We start from the raw sequence: 20,896 nt of genomic DNA on the forward strand, positions 1-20,896 counted from the left end.
TCAAATGCAGAGCCTGAAAGGGTGATATCTACTATTCACTTGGTATCAGTATCTGTACAAAAACCTTTTAAAAAAGTGAACTCTGCTGTTCAGCATTATTTACTTCATTAAAGCCCCGCATATAAGCACTGGGACTGCTCATGCAAGTTTCTATTGTGTTCACAGCACAGCAATCTACAGAAGATAAACGAACCTGTACAACACCATAGGTTTTTTTCAGTCTGACAGATGAAGTTTACAAGGCTTGAATGGGGCTTCCCCTCCTCAGAAGTGAGGGAGCACTCTATTCCCAGAGTCACAGTGTAACATACAGGCTCAAATCTGTGCTCTGTGAATAAGAGTTCAAGCTTGCTGTGAACTGTTCAAGCTCAGGCCCGTCCCTTCCCTGTCCCATAACAGCAGGCCTAAGGAGCATCATGCCCAACTTCTCTCTACTGCTCCCTTCCTTTGCTACTTCCACCAACTCTAAGCTCGATAAGCTTAGCTGTTCTTCCTAATACATTAAATCCTACAGAAGCAAGTCTCTGTCTCTCAGCTCCTCTGCTGCACTACTGGCTCCACAAGACTTCAGTCAAAAGGAGAAGCGAGTAGCTGCTCGTTTAGCCTTTTCTTGAGCCTTTCTGGCCTTAGAGGAGAAAACCTAAAGGGCAAGAGCTAAAGAGAACAGGTGAGACCATCAAGAAAACACTCACAAAGAGCACAGGTGGGCTGGCAGCAAGGAGAATGCATGCAGAAGGCTAAGGGAAAGAATCCAGGAAAGGAAACTACATTAACGTATTAATTAAAAAAAATCAACTCACCTTGGCATTTGTAAGAACATATCTGCAGTTGTACAGGTCTCTCACTAATTACTTTTTTCCTTTGGCAACAAAAAGTTCACACACCTCACAGAATGAGTCTGACACCTTTAGTCAAGGTTTCATAGTCACAACACACAGCATTAGCTGATGAGTGTTTCTTTGCTTTGCATCTTAAAATAAACGCAAATTCTTCAGAAACGATTTGACTAAGAAAGATCGGGACTCTTAGAGCTTGACACTAGTTCTGTGCAGAGCTGACTGGAAAAAAGGAAGTGATCTAAATGTACATGCCTGTTCTTCATTAGGCGCACTTCTCTCTTCCGTGCGGCCTCCTCTGCCGGCTGCGTGGGGAGCGCTGGGGAGGACGCCATGACCACGCCGGGTGCGATGGTGCTGGTAGGGGCGGTGCGGATCTGGTAGGTCTGCACGTCTCCTGAGGCAGCTGAAGAGACACAGGGAAACATGATGTCAGTTTGGTGACAGCACTGTCACATGTGGTGCGAACAGTACCTCGTCATCAATCCAACTGAGCACTCTGGGCTACAGCACAGGAGGGGTGGCCACCATCTGGGTGATTGCTGCTGCCTCAGTCTTAGCTTACTAACAAAGGCAAGGTTTTGGGCATTCCTGCTGAAGAAGTCCTTACTTGTGCTTAATAACTTGCTTTGTCTGGCTGTATAGCTGTGCTTCTTTCTCCCTTAGTGTATTTCTTTTTACTTCTCTGGTTTTCGGGCAGTTCCAGTGAAGAATGGTGTAAACACTATTTCTAGCTATGCTATAAATGTCTATCTGCAAAAGGAGAAACTGCATGTGTAAGTATTTGGCACAGAAGAATGGGTGGGGAATGTAGCATTTACTCCCAACAGAGTTGAATGCACTCAATTTCACTACTTCTCTAGAATGAATAAGGTCTTGGGCTTCTCTTTTTTTTCTTTATTGTAATCTAGGAATGTGTTAATTTTGCCTGAGCTCATAAAATACTACAGTAACACCTAAAGAAATCACATGTCCTTAAAAACACAAAACCCAGAAGATCAGTGCAACAATAGTATTTCTCTCTGCTGTTTTCACTGATGCCTGGAAAACTCTTCACTGGATAACTTTCAAATCAACTGCTTTACTATCATAAAAGCAGGGGTACACTTTCTCTATTATTTTCAATTAAAAAATTTTAATAACTCTCCCATTTTTAATAAACCAAACCATATATTTTAATAGAGTAAAACCCCACAACTTAATCTAAGTTAAAGTACCCCTGACAAATGAAGGGCTAGACCAAATGATCACTCAAGGCACTTTTCTGAATTGTTATATGATTCCAAGACTCAGTGATTAACTACTTGGTGACTAGTTACAAAAGTCACAATAGGAAGAAAGTATGACTTGTAATTGAAAAGGGGAAAAAATTACTAATAAATTTAAGTTTAGAATCAAACAACCTTCCTTCCTATCTTTAATGCTTTACTTTAAATTTCCTATTGCTGCAGACATGGAAGAACTCAGAGCTCTATCAGTTTTTGCAGGACATAAAAAAGTACAGGAAATACAGCATGGAAACTCCAAAATAAATATATTGTTATAAGAAGTAAACCCAAAATATCTACAATTTTATCAATCTAAAGGGAAAGGCTCCAAGAAAATGTGACAAATAGCTTTGTCCAGAATTTCCTTTAATAATTTTGGAGACTTATCGTGTCAAAGCTGTTAAATCTGCTTCCTGACACATTTGAAGGAGTTAAGTTGGCAACTTGTATCTGCTTGGAGAAAACGTTATACAGAATGACTGGCTGTGAACTTTCTCACCTTGTACAACAACCTGGTTGCTGGGTACAAGTATCTGTTGTCCGTCTGTGGTCTGTGCATATTGTAAAATGGTGGTGCCAGGTTGGGTTGCAGCTGCATTGGTCATTGTCAATGTCTGGAGACCCTGTACTCCATCTGTGCCGTTGTTAGACAACTGTATTGCTCCTCCTTGGGTAATAGCAACTGCAGACAAAAAATCAACACAGCATTTAAGACACTAATTTACTCATTAACTTACAGTATTAAACCTAGATATGGAAGAATACTGATCTGAGTTAAATCCCTTGAACACTTATACACCCTAAAATCACACACATGGCTTTAATTAAAAAAATCATGCTTTGAAAGTAAGTTTCCAATTTTTTGTGAGCCTACAACCGTCCCCCAGGGAATACTTTTTAATTTGTTAGTTAAGATTTTCTTCTTGGTTGATTTAGGTCTTTTTCTCACTTCTTACTTTTTTATTCTCATCTGAAATTCCTCTCCTCTTCCATGCTTTATGCCCTTCTGTCTCCCCTGCTGATATTGCTACCCATCTTGTGTTTCACTTTCTTCTTGCTTTGTCATTTTTTTTCTTCTGATTGTATCCCCCCTTCTCTACAAGCTCCTCAGGTCCTCCTTATCAGTTTTTTCATTCCTAAAGGTCCAGTTTCCTTCAAGCAGTCTTACTTTGCTGGGGTTTTTTTCTTTTCTTTTCCTCAATCCTGTTATGCAGGTATATTGGGACATCACCCCTCATTTGTGATTCCACAGAATTTCACTGTATTCCTATATACACACACACCCCAAAATCTCCAGTGTCTGCACAATTAATTGTAACTATTGCAGTTATAGGATCCAGAATTAACCAAATCCATTTCAATAAAATAAAGCAGGGTACTAGGCAAAGTGGTGAAGCAGTAAACAGAGATAGAAAAATTTAAAGATATTTTAAGAGAAAGATGGAAACAAGTAGTTCTTCCTCCTTGTTGTGTATTTAACACTGTAGGGGTTTGTGTGAGACAGCACGTGACTTCTATCTTTACTGATGTATCCTCAACCCTTTAAGTCAAAGCACTATCTTTATTAAATCCAGTGAATAAAGAAAACATAGAATGTATGTTCATTACATATTTCAAATAAAGTTGTCGAAGTTCTTATTTTTTCAGGACTTTCTAAAAATGTAATTACAGACTGTATTGACATTTCTATTAATGCAGTTATAGTTTTGTGAACAAGTATTAATAAACTGCAAAGAAAAAAAAGAAATTTCTGAATAAGCTCATCTAGTTCCCGAAGTGAAGAAGTTTATAATAGCATTATGGTTAGTTCCTATTTTGCTTCAGGATGCATTAGCTGCACCAAGTGGCAAACAGTCCCAGAATGTTAACTGAACCTTTCAAATACTTACAATAGGAATGTGTTTAAAAGGCATGGTTATCAGTCAAAGTAAAGCCATCTTTTTTTCACCTCCTGCTTTTTCCTAGTCCAAACAGTTATAGAAATAATAGTTCTTCATCTTCTCATCCCCACTTACTAGCACCACTGAGAAATTCAGACTACATACTGTACTGCCCACTGCTGGTTTGGTAAATGGGAGTTGGCACCGTAACAGTGGCGATGGCAGGTGCTGCTGTTTCCTCTTCAGACTTTTCTTCTTCAATCCTTGGCACTCCTGGGGCGTCTGAGGACAAGTCATTCAAAATTTTTCTGGCAAAGACAGTGTGTTGTCGAGATTTTAATAAAAATTGGGTGAAAAAATATTCTAATTGATACACAATGCTGGAGAAAACTGTAAAGTGCAGTAGGCCAGCAAGGAAAATATGGGTGCACAATGAAAAACACACACTACCTTCAAATTCTTATTGGAGAGGATTTTTCAAAGTGCCAAACACAGATGGGCAATGGAGCCAGCACAGAACAGCTGTGCTTCTCAAAACCCAAGATACAGCTATCACAACCTTACCTTTTTCTTAAAAATATGTTTCTCTGATCCATTTTAACTTGTTTCCTGATTTTAGCTACATAAAGATCTAAAGAAAGCAAAAAGAGATACAACCCTGTCTCCTCACTTACATTAGGGGAACTGCTCCATTTCAGAGACCGTAAATGCCTCAGCCAGAGTTGAGTACAAAGGAAGGTAGCAAAATGCTTATAGAGAGCAACCAGTTCATAATAACACCTGCCTGGGAGACAATACCCAGTCACACAGTTATGCAGTTATGTTCACAGGTGTCCTGCCTGAGAAAGTTCTGAGATTAGCATGGGTAAAGAAAAGAAAATGCTTTTTAATTACTTTCATGAGTTCATCATCCAAAGCCAAAACTGCTAAAACATCACTGCTGCAGGCCCTACTGAACGTGACTGTATACTGACCATAGCAGTTACTGCACTTTGCATCATTGAGATCAGACACTGTCCCTCCTCAGAGGACTGTCAAGCCTCTTCACTGCTGGCATTTTCTATTATGTCACTGCCAAAATGCTGCTTAGGTAAAGGGCTCCTCATATGTTTTCCAGTGGATTGTCACTAGAACTCACTGTGGGATGAAGCAAACACAGCTGTAGACCTCAAGTTCCAAGACAACACTAATTTCTTATATACGGCTTCTAAAGCTGTGGGAGCCAGAACGTGTGTGCGGAGCTATCTGGGGAGAGCAGTCATTCTGCTAAGCAGCTTGACAAACAGAGCTTTGCCACTGCAAAAGTGGCAAGTACATGCAAGAACCCCAGCACTGCACAAAGACTCCACTGTGCCAAGCACCACTCGGACAAATAAAAAATTCCCACCCGGAAGAGTTTGCAATCTAGGTGTTAGACCAGAAAATCTAGTGAATGAAACAGAGGAAAAAATATGGAGAAACCAGGGATGAGGCAGAACAAACCCCAAAAAGATAAAAAATCACTTTTTAAGCTCATGTCAGTGTGACCTGGTAGTTAAAACCTACCTTTGCCATCATAAAGATGGATTTAGACAAATGGTAAGGTGGCTGCTTTACAAATATAGCAGCTATGAACTGACATGGGGAACACATGATGTGCTTTAGTAGCAAAATCACAGTGAAGTTTCTGAGGAAGAGGTATATACAGCTTTCAATTCTGTGAGAATTACCTGCACCTACGTTGTCTCTGGGCAAGCAGCTTGAATAATGCCAGCTGGGAAGTCACTGAACACAGCAGTGATCTGGATCAGCCTTTCTGACTTGACCTACACCAGGCCAGAGTCTGAGCTGTCTATACAAATATTACAGTTACAAATTTTTGCTGATCACCAGGATCTGGCTGGAAGACAAAGGCTGTGCTGTGGTATCAGTGCATGCAAAGAAGTCCGTTTCAATGAGAAGTCACCAAGCACAAGTCCCCTCTTCTCAGTTTTGCTGCTTGTTTACTTAGTTCTGTTGTCTCACCATATACAGCCATTCTTCCATATATAGTAAAAACAAGTGTCTCCCTGAAGAAACAGACTGCGAGGAGTCTATGGCAGCCTTGAAGTTAGCAACACTGGTCCTCACAAATAAAAATATTTTCCCAGATCCATCATGGTTAGGGATCTTCAGCAATTATTTTCATTACCTTCAGCAGAACAGCCTTGAAGGCAGCCGGAGAAGATAGAAAATAATCTCCAAGTGCTAAAAAAATATCATGGTTGAGATATGCTCAGGCCTAGAGCCTAGCTTGTACTTTCTAAGGCTGCGCTCAGAAAGAAAAAAGGAGCATCTGAGTTTTCTGAAGCAGCAAGAATCCACAGGTCATTTAAAACCTACTGAACTCCAGAGCTGTTCCTTAATGCTATTTAGCATATTTTAATAATGAAAATGGGATTTAGTACAGGCCCAAAAAGCTGTACAAAGACTTAATTAATCAAGTAACATATGACTAACACCATGTGAAGGAGCACCTCAGTTGGTTTTGCTGCAGAGGTATTTGCCATGATAACTAAAGACACTAGATGCCTATCACTACATTCAACTCATACCCTGACTTCTTAAACTTTAAACACAAACAATTTTGCTCAAGCAGAAATTCTCACTGAGACACAGAACATGACATGTTCATTGAAAGTCTCATGGGAGAAAGGAACTAAGTTTGACTGCTGCTAGCACTTCAACAATAAGTTGATTTTCTGCAGACTAGAGATTATACAGAAGCCACTTCTTGCAAAGCTTTGGTGTATTTCATGTATTAAGTACTCATTAAAGCTATCTCTAAGGCACCTAGCACAATGATACTTCAATGTTCCCCAAATGTGGCAATTAGCATATTCTCAGCTCACTTCTGTCTTAACTAAGTGTGACACCTGAGGTTTCTTCCTCCTCCTTCTATCTGCTGATCTCTTTACATCCTATTCCATGGACATATTCCATACTCCAATTCCAAGACATTGCAGGAGATATTTAGAAGATTTCAGTTAAATGGTCAACCTAAAAATATTCATACAATCACACTGTTTGTCTCCCCATGTGAACACAACCATCAAGCAAAACGCTTCTGCTTTAACCTCTGTACCTGTAGGAGGGTCGTCTGGAAAGAATTTCTCTTCGTTTCTGTGAGTCTGTGACACTGTCTACTGATTCCTGTGAATCTTCACTTTCTGCTATAGTGGAGATCTGTAAATAAGAACAGCAATCAAATTTAACAAGACACTTCCAATGTCTTTATATCAAGGAAATGCTGACATCCTGTGAAAAACACTACAATGCAAGTAATCCTACAGTGCTTCTATCTGGGCAATGAACATAAAGAACACACGGGTTAGTAACAGATCCAGTAAAGGATGACCACAGTCAGTCATCTACCCATGAGAATGTCCTTTATAATTTAAATATTCCAATAAGAAAATAGAAACAGTAATACCATACATTTTTGCCTTCCATGATTCTTTGTTTCCATCCATTGTAAGTAAAGAAAGATAGATTTTTTAGTAAAATTTAGGGAGATAATAACTAAAATCAAATTAAGAGAGCAGAAATGTTTGGAAACAAATACTGAAGTTGAGAAACATAAATTATAAATAATGGGGTAGATATCTTAGAGAAAGACTGCCTTTTGTGGGGGAAATTGTCAGAAAAATGTCATACTTGATGCTAAAAAATAATGTAGTGCTGCAATTCTGAACATCTGTGCTAAAAAAAGGAGACATGTTAATGTAAGAAAGCTAAAATGTTTATATCAATCATATTTAAATAATTTTAAGTTCAAAGTGTGCCAGAAGTATAAAACCACCTCCAATACCTAAAAACAGATACTGTTTTCCAAAAGACCACAGTCACATGACAAAGCTAGCGATGCCTGTGTGAGAAACAGAGCTCGCAGCCTGACATTTTATGCACTGTAGAGAAGATTCCTAGAGGCTCAAAAATCTTGCTGGCACCCACATCTCAGTTATCAGATAGAAGGCCTGAACAGGTCCAAGGCTGACTGTGAACTACTGGGCTCTGAGTATCAAAACATGCTAGATTTGCATTGAACCAGGTGAGTTCCAAGCATTGTTTCATTGTCAGTCTCTTATCTTCCACCTCTGGGCTAGTAACATTTGCATTTATCTAAAAACTGCTCACCTCTGATAGATTAGAACTCTAAACTTTTGACTGCAATGGCTGAGGAGGGTAGAGCCTGCCACAAACTCAGCACTGAAGGTGATAAGGAAAAACAAAGATTATTATCAGAATGGCCTAGCTTTACATTATGCATGCCTTATTTTTTCAAATAATACCCAGCTGAATACCTGTATCAAAAAGTCACAATGTCTGCTCTTTAAAATTAATCATTTTTTGAGCTCAGTGTACTAATAGCAAATGAATAGTGTACAGTCCTTGCCCTGTGTAGCTGCTATATGCCAAACAATTTCTGCATTCAGTAACACTGAGCTTCAAGCGGTTAAAAAGAAAGTCAGAGATTTTAAAGATTTCAGACTACTTGTCTCTTATGTCTTCAAGTTACTTCATCATATTGCATCACCTGCCTTGCTTTCCAGAGGGGAAAGACTTTACAAAGCACAAAAAGCTTAAGAGGCACATTTTAAAACCATTTCTATGTGAGGACTGATAGGTGTATTTTAAGCACCATTAACATATAGACATCTGTTTTGTAGACCAATGCAAATATTTTCTGTGTAGCAAAGACTCTCGTCCCAGAATACCAGCCTCATTAATATTAAAGATTATATTATGAAAAAAAAAATGCCACGCTGTTGTTCGCTTCAGAATAGTATGAAGTCTTACTCAATAAAGTTGTATGAAAATATGATAGAGAGAAAAAGTAGAGTAATACTGTAAAAAAACCCATGAAACTGTTAAACTCACCAAACAAATTCTAGAGATAAATGAAACTCAGCAATGTTTGACAGTGAAAAGTGCTTAAACCAGAACAGGAAAAAAGTCACAGAGCAGCAAAAACTGTACAGATTTTGCCTTCAACATGCTCTTAAATTTTATATAAGCAAAATCACAATCCAGAACACAAACACATTAGAAACCAGAGCAATGACAGGACTATTCCAAAGGCCCTATTCACGTACTAGGAATTTCTTCAGTCAGTACCTGAACTGTCTGGACCTGTGGAGACTGAATAACTGATGGCTGGGCAGCCTGAATTACTCCATGCACTTGAACCGTCTGCCCATTGGGCAGCTGAACTAAGGTCACTGTGGGCGCAGAAGACGTTGCGTGAGCTGCTGGCATAGATACCTGCAAAGAGGAGACATTGAGCATAAATTAGGTTATTGCAAAATCTCCTTATTTCAGTACATGTTCTGGTGAAAAACTGTCTCTTCTGGACCCCAGTTAGATGACCCAAATGTTTCAGCATAATATAAAACCCCCTGAACTGCCTAAGCCCAACACCTGACCTACTTTACAAATTAATCTAATGCAGAATTTCTAATGCAGGCTTAAAACATCATTTGTAAAATCACTGACAACTGCTTCTATCTTCAGGTAACCTGAAACAAACACATTATTATCTTTCATTTACTTCAGTTGGATTCTGCTAGGACTTGGGTGTACTCCTACAGACACTGCTGAGTCAAAGGCAGAAACATATGGGAGTGGAGGTATTTTAAGTTCTCCCTCAAGAAAATGAGAAGTGTCTGCCAGATGTCAGAAGTTAAATTTTTTAGGGAATCGTACATTTCAGACTTTCAACAAACTAAACTGCATTGATTAGCTGGTAAAGTCCATTTAAATGAAGAAAAGCGACCATGTGTTCAGACAGAAAGCCCGTGAGTTTGCAGTGGAAAGAAGTATTTTGTAGGCAGTTATTGTGATTCGGTGCAACAGATCGATGCAAATTCTAGTCTTAAGAGTTTGATGAAGAATTGCCCATGTTTTAAACTCTCAGTTCTTGAACACAATTGTGTTTCTCCAGCACAGACCCACAGCCATAGCAGCTCTGCCAACAGGGATACACCAACAACTTCAGCATGGTAGGTGAGCATGTCCTGTGCAGGGGCTCGGGCTCCGAGCACAGCGGTACCCACACAAAGCTGTCCATGTCTCACTCTGGCAGGTCATAATTACTGTCATGGGCAGCTGGAGTGCCATGCACCAAGGCTGGACCACTGCCCGGTGCACATCCAGTACTGAGCAACTGTCTGGTGCCATGATGCATGTGCTCAGGGCTGGGGGCTCCTGAAGGACAGGAGGGTGCCAGGGCTGCCGTACCCTCACACATCACAGCCCTCAGGGAAGGACTGCAGGCAAGTGGGAGCTGCTCTGGCAGGCCCCAGCCACGTCACAGGTCACTGATTTGCCAGCCTTCTTCTAGACACCCAAGTTTGGAAAATTTAACAATCCTCCAGGGTTCAACAGCATTTTAAAACATTCAATCCCTGTAGTTCCAGTGCGAGAAGGAGCTGCACTGCTGTCCTACCTAATCTCAAAGGGATAGCTGCTATGTACCGGATGCAGAAGGAAATCCTCTGCTGTCCCTGTGAACACGTGGTTCTCAAAAAGCTGCAACAGCTGATATCTGAATTTCCATAAACATTCACCACTTACAATGAAATCTTGTTTAACAACAAAATTAAAGGGAATTACATGTAGAGCTCTCTCCTCCACAGATGTCTCCCTAATCCACCAATTTTCGTTTGCTTTTACCTTCCTTTTTCAGGAGAACAGCTGCAGCATTACATGGTGGTACTTAACTCACATCTGAGAGAAACCAGGGCTGGGATTAACAAGAGCACTTTCCTCTGGCAAATTATATTCCTTTACCAAGCGACCTTTTTAATAATGCTTGTCTGACTAAACAGTCCTTGGCAAAGCTGATCAACTGGAGGCCAATGCGGTTGGATTAAGCCCACAGCAGAGTGTAACTTCCGCAGATGTCTCTGACTCATACCTTGTGGAACTGGGACGAGTTTCCTTTTGACTCTGAAACTACCCTGAACTCACTAAAAATGCAGCAATTAAACTAAGCTTGCAAGAGGGGTGACCTTACAAGAGATAATGAAGGAATTAAATTGACATAATTAGTTATTTAGATTTGGCTAAGCCTCTGAGGGCACTCCCTAAGGCTAAACACTTCCATTTCATATATTAAAAATATAATAATGTAACACTGATGTGAACAACAAAAGGAATTATGTTTAGACTGTTGTATCACCTCCACAAACAACTGGGGAGACGCTGAGGTGCAAATAGTACAGTGAATGATAACATAGTGGTTCACATGGATTTTAACCATACTTGTATAGCTTTTTCTTACTTGGAAAAAAATTCTCATTCAAGTACTGGGGTAATTTTTTCCAAGTAAAGTGCATTCAAGCCAGTACATACTTGTAAGTTCAGCTCCCTGGAGGTTAGTATGTAAGCATACAAATTTGAAACATTCTTACTTCTCTGGACTCAAAGCATATCAAGTGAGAAGCAGTTTACTGGTTTTGCAAGAGAAATAAACTACTTCCACTCGGTTCACACTGAAGTGTTATTCACACCACCTACATCCTGTGCCTAAGTTAGACAGTGAGAAAACTGCCCAAAGAGGCAAGCTGGTGGAGGGCAGCTGGTGGCTTGTAAATTCACACTACAGCTTCACCCAACAAAATCACCCTGTGCATTTTAACAGCTCCAATCCCTACACTATCATTTGAATGGAAGTGTACAATCTCTGGATTACCAAAAGGTGTAATAACTTTAAAAAGACACTAATAATTTATAAAATGATAAGTGATTTAACATTTATGACACTTAAAAGACACTCAGTTCTGCAAACTATGAGATCTAAAATACCTGTTTGTTCTCTGCAGACTATAAATAGTTTTAAAATTAAATGGTTACAGAAAAGAGCCAAATAGATTTTGTACTCATTTATACAATGGAGTTGCTTCTGCCAACCATCAGTGTATCCACAAATGAAACGAGGTTTCAGAATCAGAGATGTAGCTGGGATTGCATTTATTGTCTCTCCAAAATAAGTTGGGGATAAAAAATGATCTACTTCTGTACTTCTAAATAGCCAACAGTTCTGTAAAATTCTGGAGACAACAGGATAACATGAGCTGTCAAATGCCAGGTTATTCCACTTTATTATAATGCTTATCCTATCCGATAAGATGCTGTATTTGTTACATTACTTATCTATATTTTCAGTTTGTTTTCTTCAGAATTAAACTCACTACTATAGCCAAGCTTTTAACAGAAAACATAACAGCAAGACAATCCAGTCACTATAAAAAAGACAATAAATTACATGAACTGAAAAAAAATACCTTTCAGTGGAGTGGTTGTGGTAAAGAATGCTAGAAATATTTTCATTCGTTATTGTGTTAACATTACACAATTTACACACACACAGTTCTTCAGAACTAACACAGCCTAGTGTGATGGGAAGTTAAAAATCTCTACTGCTTTAAAAATACGAAGACAAATATTAAAGGAACCATACATCGCACCTGTTTCAGAATGGTATCAAAGGAATCTTCTCTCAGGCCCGTGTGCAGACATTATCCCTCTTAAAAATATTATCCATTAGGTAAAACTATTACACCATATGATTTTTATACCTGGGCTAACGTTGCAATCTGTGGTTGTGCCTGTACTGTCATCTGTTGGGTTTCTGCCTCTGTACCGGCTGCATCTCCACTCTGCTGGTTCTCTGCTCCAGATTCCATGGTCATTTAGTTACCTACAATCACAATATTTGTTGTAAGTCTGGGTTGGTATGCAAGTCCATTATTCTTGGTGGATCTGGTAGCAATCACTGCAGCTGAATTCCCATCACTACACGCTGTTTTAATTTGCTTATTAAATCTTGCCAAACTGTTAGCATTGAGGCAAATATTTTTCATGCCAGGTGTCTGCCTCAGGTTGATTTTTCTGTGTGTAATGTTTCTGAAAAACAGGCCCAGTCTCCTCCAACCATGAGATCAGAAAAAATGCATTTTGCTCATCCTAAAAAACCTGCTTGAGCAATGACACTGTGATGACCTAGCACCTCTGCAATTTGGAATAACGACCGGCAGTGTGTCAGGAAGGGCACGCCCTCAGTGCCAAGGTGACAATAGTGCTCTGCTACAGCCCTCCCTCTCCCCCCAGCTGCAGTCTGCAGGTAACCAATAGCAATTGCTGCTGTGTTGGGCACTCAGTTTTCAGCGTTCCTTCTGTCTGAACTAAATATGCAACATCTCCATGCCATACACACCAGAGTGCTTATGGCTCTACATCACAGCAACTCAGCCTTTTCTACCCAGTAGTTTTAAAGTCAGTATACACACAGATGGAAGCCATTTCTACTTGAATCTTACTGCAAATGCTTTTATCTTTAGAGGTACACAGTAGTTTGCTATGACCTAAGTTCTGTATCATTTATAGCTCCTAATATGCTTATATTTCTAAGCAGTAACTTAGCAAACCTAGATCACCAGAACACAAAACTCTATAAAAAGAGGTTGCATAACTTTGAAATCCATGCATGTAGGCAGAGCGCAATGACTGTTAAAATTCTGCACTGATCTGTGAACATCACTTTTCAGTTCCTCTTTAACTACTTATATGGAAGTATTTGATATAAAAAAACCCCTTCAAAATACAAGGAAATGTTCCCAATGGTGATATAATAATACCACTGTAATATACAGAACTCCAAATACCAAATATTAAGAATGAGTATTACCTCCATAGCCACAACACTAATTCTGTGTACCACCCTGTGCTGCCAACCTATTCAGGCCTCTGCCTACCTTAAGGCAGCACACCTCTCTTCAGAGCTGGTGTAAAACAATTGGTAGAACATTTCTGCTTTGGGAAAGGGCCTGGAGGCAGAGGATGCTCAGATCAGAAGAAAGATGGAAAGAAGTGGAAATGCCCCTCTCAGCTTTACTGGCCCCACCGATGAAAAGACTTAAAAGTGTCAGCACAGGTGGTGGCATCATGTCTGCACTCAAGACATTTCACTTCAAACACAAAGTCAGGGGTACTGCCATTTCCATGCAATGCTTCAGTATTACAGGTAAGAGAACACCCTTTATACTGCCTAAAGCAGTACAGTCACACCTCAACCCTGAGCATAATATGAAATGTCTGTCTTACAGTAAACGACTGCCAATCAACAAAGCTAAAACAGTGTTTCAAAGTAGTAGCAGCATCCCACATCAAAAGAAAGCCAGTCAATGTATACAAATCAAAATCTGTATATTTAGTATTCAAAGTGACTGTTCAAGTGAGCTTTGGTGTGTGTGTATGAACACTGAAATGTTTAAGTATCAAGTATTTAGTCCAACATCAGTTTAGAAACTCTTGAGAAACGAAAAGAAGGAGGGGAATTAAACCTGATTTTCCTTAAAAGCAAACAATGAAAGAAAACATACAAATATTTTTGAAAAGGAAATTAAATTTTCTAAGCACTGGAATTTTGTTATGCCTCCTCTGTTGCCATGATTTTTGTGCCACATAAACCAAGTATAAGTCTGACAAATGCTCAGAGATAAATAACACTCTACCTATACATATATATTTGTATAGTGGTTATGAAAGAAATTAATCGTAAATTCACTGCATATTAGTCTAGATATTATAATTTTTCTAAGAATTTCAAGAATAGCTTGTGTCCATGCAAATACAATAATCCCATTCTTTCCTACAGTACCAAGCCTTCCCCATGTTGCATTTCATCTTCCAAAAAGCACAAGTTAACCCATGCACTATTACTCTTAGTAATATATATTACCAAACAGTTCTTAAAGACTTAATGACAACAGTGGTTTTCTATCCTAACTTTAACACAAGTTATATTTTTAACAATCTTAGTCATCCATGTTATATGCCCTTTTTTTTTTTTTTGAGTATTCTCCATTTTCGAAACCACAAATGACAACCCAGACTACTGAAGGTTTCCCTTTGATTTTCACCATTTGAGACAGTCAGTCCAAGATAAGCAAATCACCAATTTTTTCCAAATTCTATGTATGTACCATGGTGACTCCAGCCAAGACTGCTGCATTGGAACCATTTCAGGAGCAGATCTTTTACATCAGCAACATCTCACAAGTATCTGAAAAGAACTTTAAAAAACAACTTTCCAGCTACAAATTTTAAATTACAAAACTAATAATGCTTTTGTTCGCTGATAGAAATTGTGACTCCATCATGGAGTCAATTGCTATACAAATGGGATTAGAAATAATGAAATGTGCAAGTGAGGAGTCTCTTGAATCAGGTACTTAGCAATGTTCACAAAAGTGGATGTGTTGCCAAATTCCTATTGATAAATGCAGTGTTTTCCTAGGAAGAATTTCCAATCCTCTCACACTCTATTCAGCAAAGGACCTCTGGTTTTACAAGCTTGGCTTCTCCAGCTGCATCATCTTTTGCATACACAATGAGCAAAAGGATTAACTGAGATACTCCCTCCTCTACAACACCAACATTCCAGAAATCAAATTCTTTCCTAAAAGAAATTTACTCATTACATATTGTAAGCACCAAGCAATGTAGGAAGCCGCCTGCAAGACTTGTATCTTGACACGTGCAGTTCAAGTGAGTTTCCATCAACTTGTAGTTTTTGGACAAGTTCTCTGTCTCATGTTATTTGCAGGTTCTAAGTACTCCTAAACTTGTTTCAATTTACCATGCACTTGTACATCACAGTATTTGTATTCTAACATCTTCATTACCACCTTTTACAGTAATTTGTGAGAAAAAGGAGGAATCGGATTTTGGAGCATCATGGCATCATATTCCAGATACACTGGTGACTGCATTGTTTTATGTTTGGGTATGATCAAGATTGCCAAGACGTACAGGACCATGCATCTAGAACATAAACCACTTACTACGTTTTGTGTACAGGTAAGACCACGATGGCTGAAATTAAGGTTGTCAATTCCTATTAGTTCTTGCAATTTACAGTGTAACAGATGAAAAAATCTTTGGTTTGAAACTCCCCACACATACAAATGGATGCCAATCTTCACACCTCTGTTCTAAGCCCTCATACCCCTAGTCTAGACAAGCTTTGCTGACCAGTGTCTTCCTGTTCTTGCGGGTGCTCAGGCCTACCCTGCTGCACCATCCTTTTAGTCCTCCTGCCCCATCTGCAGTGTCCCACCCTGGCACTGATTTCCCTGGCAGCCACCACACCAGGAGTTATGAATTGGAGACGGTGATCTGAAAGTGTCCTGGTGGGGAACAAGTGTCCAGGGCATGGACAGCACATGGGAGCAAAGGGAGCACGCTTTTCATTTCTCCTTGCTTCCCCACTACTTTCCATCTTGTCAGGAGAGGACACCTCCCCACACACACTTTGAGAAAAGATCAGTAATTGCTCTAGTTGAACCAAGTATTCTAAATGAAACTAACTGAAAAAACAGTTAGGTCTTAACAACCAGAGCTGGAAAACCAGAGACTGCTTGCCTAAAACATCCTGGCTATGAATGCTGAAGACCAGCGAAGAAAGCTGGTGACACTACCTGGTTAGAGACAGTTTAACTCATGACTTATGTAATACACAATTTTCCCTGTTAGTTCAAAAGAGGCATTATTATACTTACTAATACTTTTTATTAATAACATAATTACTAATGATCTGAAACTCTGGAGGTGAAGAGCCAAATAGAGAAACATTCAGCTGACACATGGTAATTTATTTTGGCTAAACCAGGACTGGAAGAAGAGGAGTTCAGCAGAAGATAACTAACTGTACCAGCTGAATTTACACTGTGACAGCAGAAGACAGAATAAACACAAGCAGTTGCAGAATGCAGGGAAACTGAACTATGCACACTGCAGAAAAATCCAAATAAACCTGTCTCCTTAGCTGGAGGAAAGGGTCCTTAAGGACTACTGCAGATAGATCACTTCAGATTTCTGCTCAACGGGCATCTATGATAAGAAAAGCTGAAGTGTTGGACTGCAACAATAATAAGAGACAGGATAATCTTTACTAAATTTGTATAGCTGGACCCTATACGTTAGCTCGGTTACAGTGCAGAGGTTGGGAATTCATCTTAAAAATGGGTTCTATGGAATTTGGGTGTTCAGAGAAAGCAAGTATTTAGGGCCATGAAAACCTGTTGTATGAAGAGACTAGACAGATTTTTATTATTTACCCCAGAAAGGAGAGAAATGCTTCAAACACTAGAAAATATATTTAAATTATTAACAGAGTAAGTAAACTAGAAACATGCACTGACTATAAAAACAGCTAAGCTTAAATATATCAAATTTAGAAGTATAAAAATGAAAAATTAAAAAATGCATTAAAATTATGAAAATTGATATTTAATGTACTACATAAATAGAGCAATCATGCTACTCATGATAAGAAATTTATTAGGATTCAAATGGGGGTTAGACATGCACTTGGATAACAAGAATATCCAAGAATATCCTGAATTAGTGCAGTTATTTAGTACAAAAAAAAAGTGCAGAGCTGAAAGATAAAAACCTCATGAGTCAGGATTTAAATTTGATCTCTAATCTTTAAAAACTCAAATAAAGATTTTCATGAAGAGTCACGCGTGATCATGTCACATTTTTGTAATTTTTGCAAGTTCCAGTAGTCTTTTGAGGTACCTACTGATCTTCATTATCTTAAAGACAGGATGCTGAACAAGGTGCTACAGGTAATGCTAAGTACTGCACTCCCTGTTAATTAAAGTGAGCATCAATGCTGTATAGTCAGAGCATGAGCAGCTAGTAACCTCCCCTCCCACCTGCTTACAGAGCCAGGATAAAATATAATTCTGTCTTCCCACAGCTTTCATCTCATCTTCTTCACTCTTTAGTACCCACTCATTGATATGTCTGTGGTCTCCCCGCTCTATCTCACTTTCTTATTTCTTTTTCTGTCTCCTGCCCAAAATACCCCCATGAATTCCAGCATGTCTCCTAAAGCTTAGACTCTGCTCCTTGGTTTCTTCTTGCTCACACAAGCTGTGGAGCTTTCCTGCTCTGCAGACAGGCTGCTTTTTGTCTCCCAAGGCAGACTGGAGCAACTAAAAAAGATGGAGATCCCTTCCCAAACATCGCTAAATCCCAGAACCAAAATACCGCGCTGTGGCTGTTACAGCAGATAAAACTTCCCATCCACTTTCATACGTGAAGGTCCTGAACGCCCCAAAGCTTTCTATGTTTTGCAGTTGTACAGCTGCCACAGTAAAGCACACCACCTCTCCCTGCAAGCCTTGCTTCTCTGTCTTTAGTAACATTATGGTGACAATTCACTGTCAGAAGTTAATGCTTACACTGACAGTTACTGGCCATACAATATAACTACACCTTGAGGCAGTACAGTTCACTCTATGCCTCAGACATACTATTATCACACCTGCTCACAAGCAAGCACAGCTTTACCAAGTTACATGTTTAAAGTCTCCTCCTCTGACTTTTGGATTTATTTTAATAAGTACACCTAGATTTTGAAAAAAACCCATGACATCCTCCAAAAACAGCGCAGAGCAGAGACCCAACAAACCCATGTCCATTTTGAGCCTTACTTATACCACATTCAGTAACACATTCGCTCAGCCAATATCTGCAGGGGCCACCTTTACTGCCACATTAAGTTCCTGATCCAGTTCAATATCCAGTCACCCAGATGCTCATGACAGCAAAGGATCAGGGTAGCTGAAAGGGAAATTGAGGCAGTGCCTGTTTCTCAAGCCCTGTATTGTTCCAGGAATTTGATTCATTCCGTATTAACTGCATGTGGCTTTATAAAGCCACAGATCCACCATGAAAGCACTGAGAAGGTCATCAAACACCACTCTGGTACACTATTGTTTTTACTTTTCCATCATAAGGTACTGAGAACATTCACATGCAATCTGTAAACATTTCCACTGTCACCTTGCAGCGTGGCAGCCCTTTCAGCCACAGCTCAACAGCCACTTTATGAACTCCATTCAGTGGCTGCCAGACTGAAAATGTTCAGAGAAAAATAATTTTATTTACAACATACACATGGGACTTCAAATAACCAGTAATAAATGCTTAACAGGACAAGACAGGCCCATAATTATCTCCCTCTGTCACTAATGACTACAGAGGGTTGGCTCAGGAATTGTAATTTACACCACGGCTTCTTTGTCATCCCAAGCTGGCACTGTCCCTGCCACTGCTCCTGGGCATTTGCTCCTCCTGTCCTCTCCCTCCAGTGACAAGATTGTGCGTCATACTGAGAACACAACCTACATTTGCTGCTTCATCTTTAAATCTACCTTTCACCACTTCACTGAATGGGTTCACCACAAAGCCATTTGAAGATCACTTCTGGGTCAGGGCAACCCAAAGGCCGGGCTGTGGAAGTGCAGGTAAGAGAATGGCCTTAACAACCAACTCCACTAAAAATGCCAAAAATGGAGAAGAGTCTTCAGATTGTGTTCACCCAGAGCAATCTGACAGGCAATCTGACAAACTGAAGAATAAAAAGCTGGAAAAATTCTTGTCACTGAAGTTATTAAAGTGTTTGATCTTGAACGTACAAGAAAAATTTAGTCTTACTGTAAAAATATCTTGCACAAAGCAGAATCGTTCCATCAGCTGAATGTAATATCTGTAGCCCCACTTCTGTCTCCATTAATATGACACTTGGAGCAGTGTCTGAAAACTCTTTGCTGACTGAATACATGCTGTAACAGCCACAGCAAGAGAGGTGAACAAGGTAGTATTTTCATAGAGATCACAGAAGAAATGCAACCAGAAGCCTTGATTAAACGTAACAAATGTTTCTGACTCATGACTTTTTCAACAAAACTTGTAGTGTACTTACAAAGTTGGTGAAAATTTCAAACTTAACAGATTTAGACGTGTGAATGGCGGAAGTATTGGAAATTATTGGTGTTGCATGCTCAACCTCCCTTTCACTAAAGAAAAAGCAGTGGCAGATTTTAAAACAAGGGCAGCAGACCAAAAATGTAATCTCACAGCTACAGCAGTGAGCACCCGAATCAGCGGTCTCCTCTAGATTGTTTTGTTAGCATAACCCAAGCAAGCTGACATTTACCAGGCAGATGGTGAATCACTAGGCACAGGTAAGGTGTGTGAGTGAAAGTTGCTTGAAGACTCTTTGCTGCTAGATCTTCCTGATTTGACTCCACACTTTTGGCATTGTGCTAGTATCTAGTGTTTCTGCCTTCAAGCTTTTTAAAAGGAAAAGAGACTTTGACAGCAATTAACTGCAATTAGTTTCTTGTATCACAGATTACATGAATAAATACAAGAGCATCCAGCAAGCACTTGGTACATACAGATAATTTAATTAAAGTTTAATCTATACTGCCTTTTCTGATTCAATATAGAATCAAGGGACCTAACTGAATTGCAACCTTTCCCTTTTAGACCGTGAACTGGGCACTAAAAATAGGGGTGAACCCTCCTGCACAGCTTAAAAACCCCCAAACTACATATTTTAATTCTACTGATAACGTATATAGTGAAAACAACCCCAAACATCTTTTTCCTAACCTTATCTAATAGCTGGGATAGATCTTATGTGAATACACGAGTTCTGCCTAAGGGCAGAGACCAGAACAAGCATTTGTTAACGCATCCTAAGGCATTAAAAATGAAAAGCAAACAAATGCCTTTCCACTGTCTTATCCCCTTCCCATTCAGAAATGCCTCCAAAATACTGTCAGACTTCACTTACACCTAACAAAATGTCAAAATAAATCCTAGAAAGGTTACAAAGTCATTAGGTAGCTATTATGATTACTAAAAACATAATCTATAAGTATGTTCTATTTATAAATGCTCTGTGCTCCTATTAAAGGCACTTAGAGTATTAAAAGACTAATTCACATGATTGAAGTCTGTGATCCTTAGCACGCAGAACAGAATTGTGAAAATTACTCATGACCATCTTTATGTGTAGTAA

At 39.4% G+C, this 20,896-nt stretch overlaps 1 protein-coding gene across 2 annotated transcripts in view; it reads right to left on the bottom strand.

Moving 5' to 3' along the window:
* Positions 1 to 20,896, bottom strand: part of CREB1 (cAMP responsive element binding protein 1) — a 39,623-nt gene that overhangs the window by 8,289 nt on the left and 10,438 nt on the right. The window contains exons 2-7 of one of the 2 annotated variants that reach the window (XM_064660581.1): positions 12,585 to 12,706; positions 9,121 to 9,267; positions 7,088 to 7,188; positions 4,150 to 4,292; positions 2,604 to 2,786; positions 1,092 to 1,242 (exon numbers count right to left, since the gene is read on the bottom strand). In XM_064660581.1, the coding sequence (XP_064516651.1) occupies positions 1,092 to 1,242; positions 2,604 to 2,786; positions 4,150 to 4,292; positions 7,088 to 7,188; positions 9,121 to 9,267; positions 12,585 to 12,698 (839 nt within the window). In that variant the 5' untranslated portion in view covers positions 12,699 to 12,706. The remainder of the gene's footprint in view (positions 1 to 1,091; positions 1,243 to 2,603; positions 2,787 to 4,149; positions 4,293 to 7,087; positions 7,189 to 9,120; positions 9,268 to 12,584; positions 12,707 to 20,896) is intronic. The other variant, XM_064660582.1, reaches the window with a different exon arrangement.

The sequence above is a fragment of the Pseudopipra pipra genome, chromosome 7 (genome assembly GCF_036250125.1).
Source record: "Pseudopipra pipra isolate bDixPip1 chromosome 7, bDixPip1.hap1, whole genome shotgun sequence".
Taxonomy (NCBI): Eukaryota; Metazoa; Chordata; class Aves; order Passeriformes; family Pipridae; genus Pseudopipra; species Pseudopipra pipra.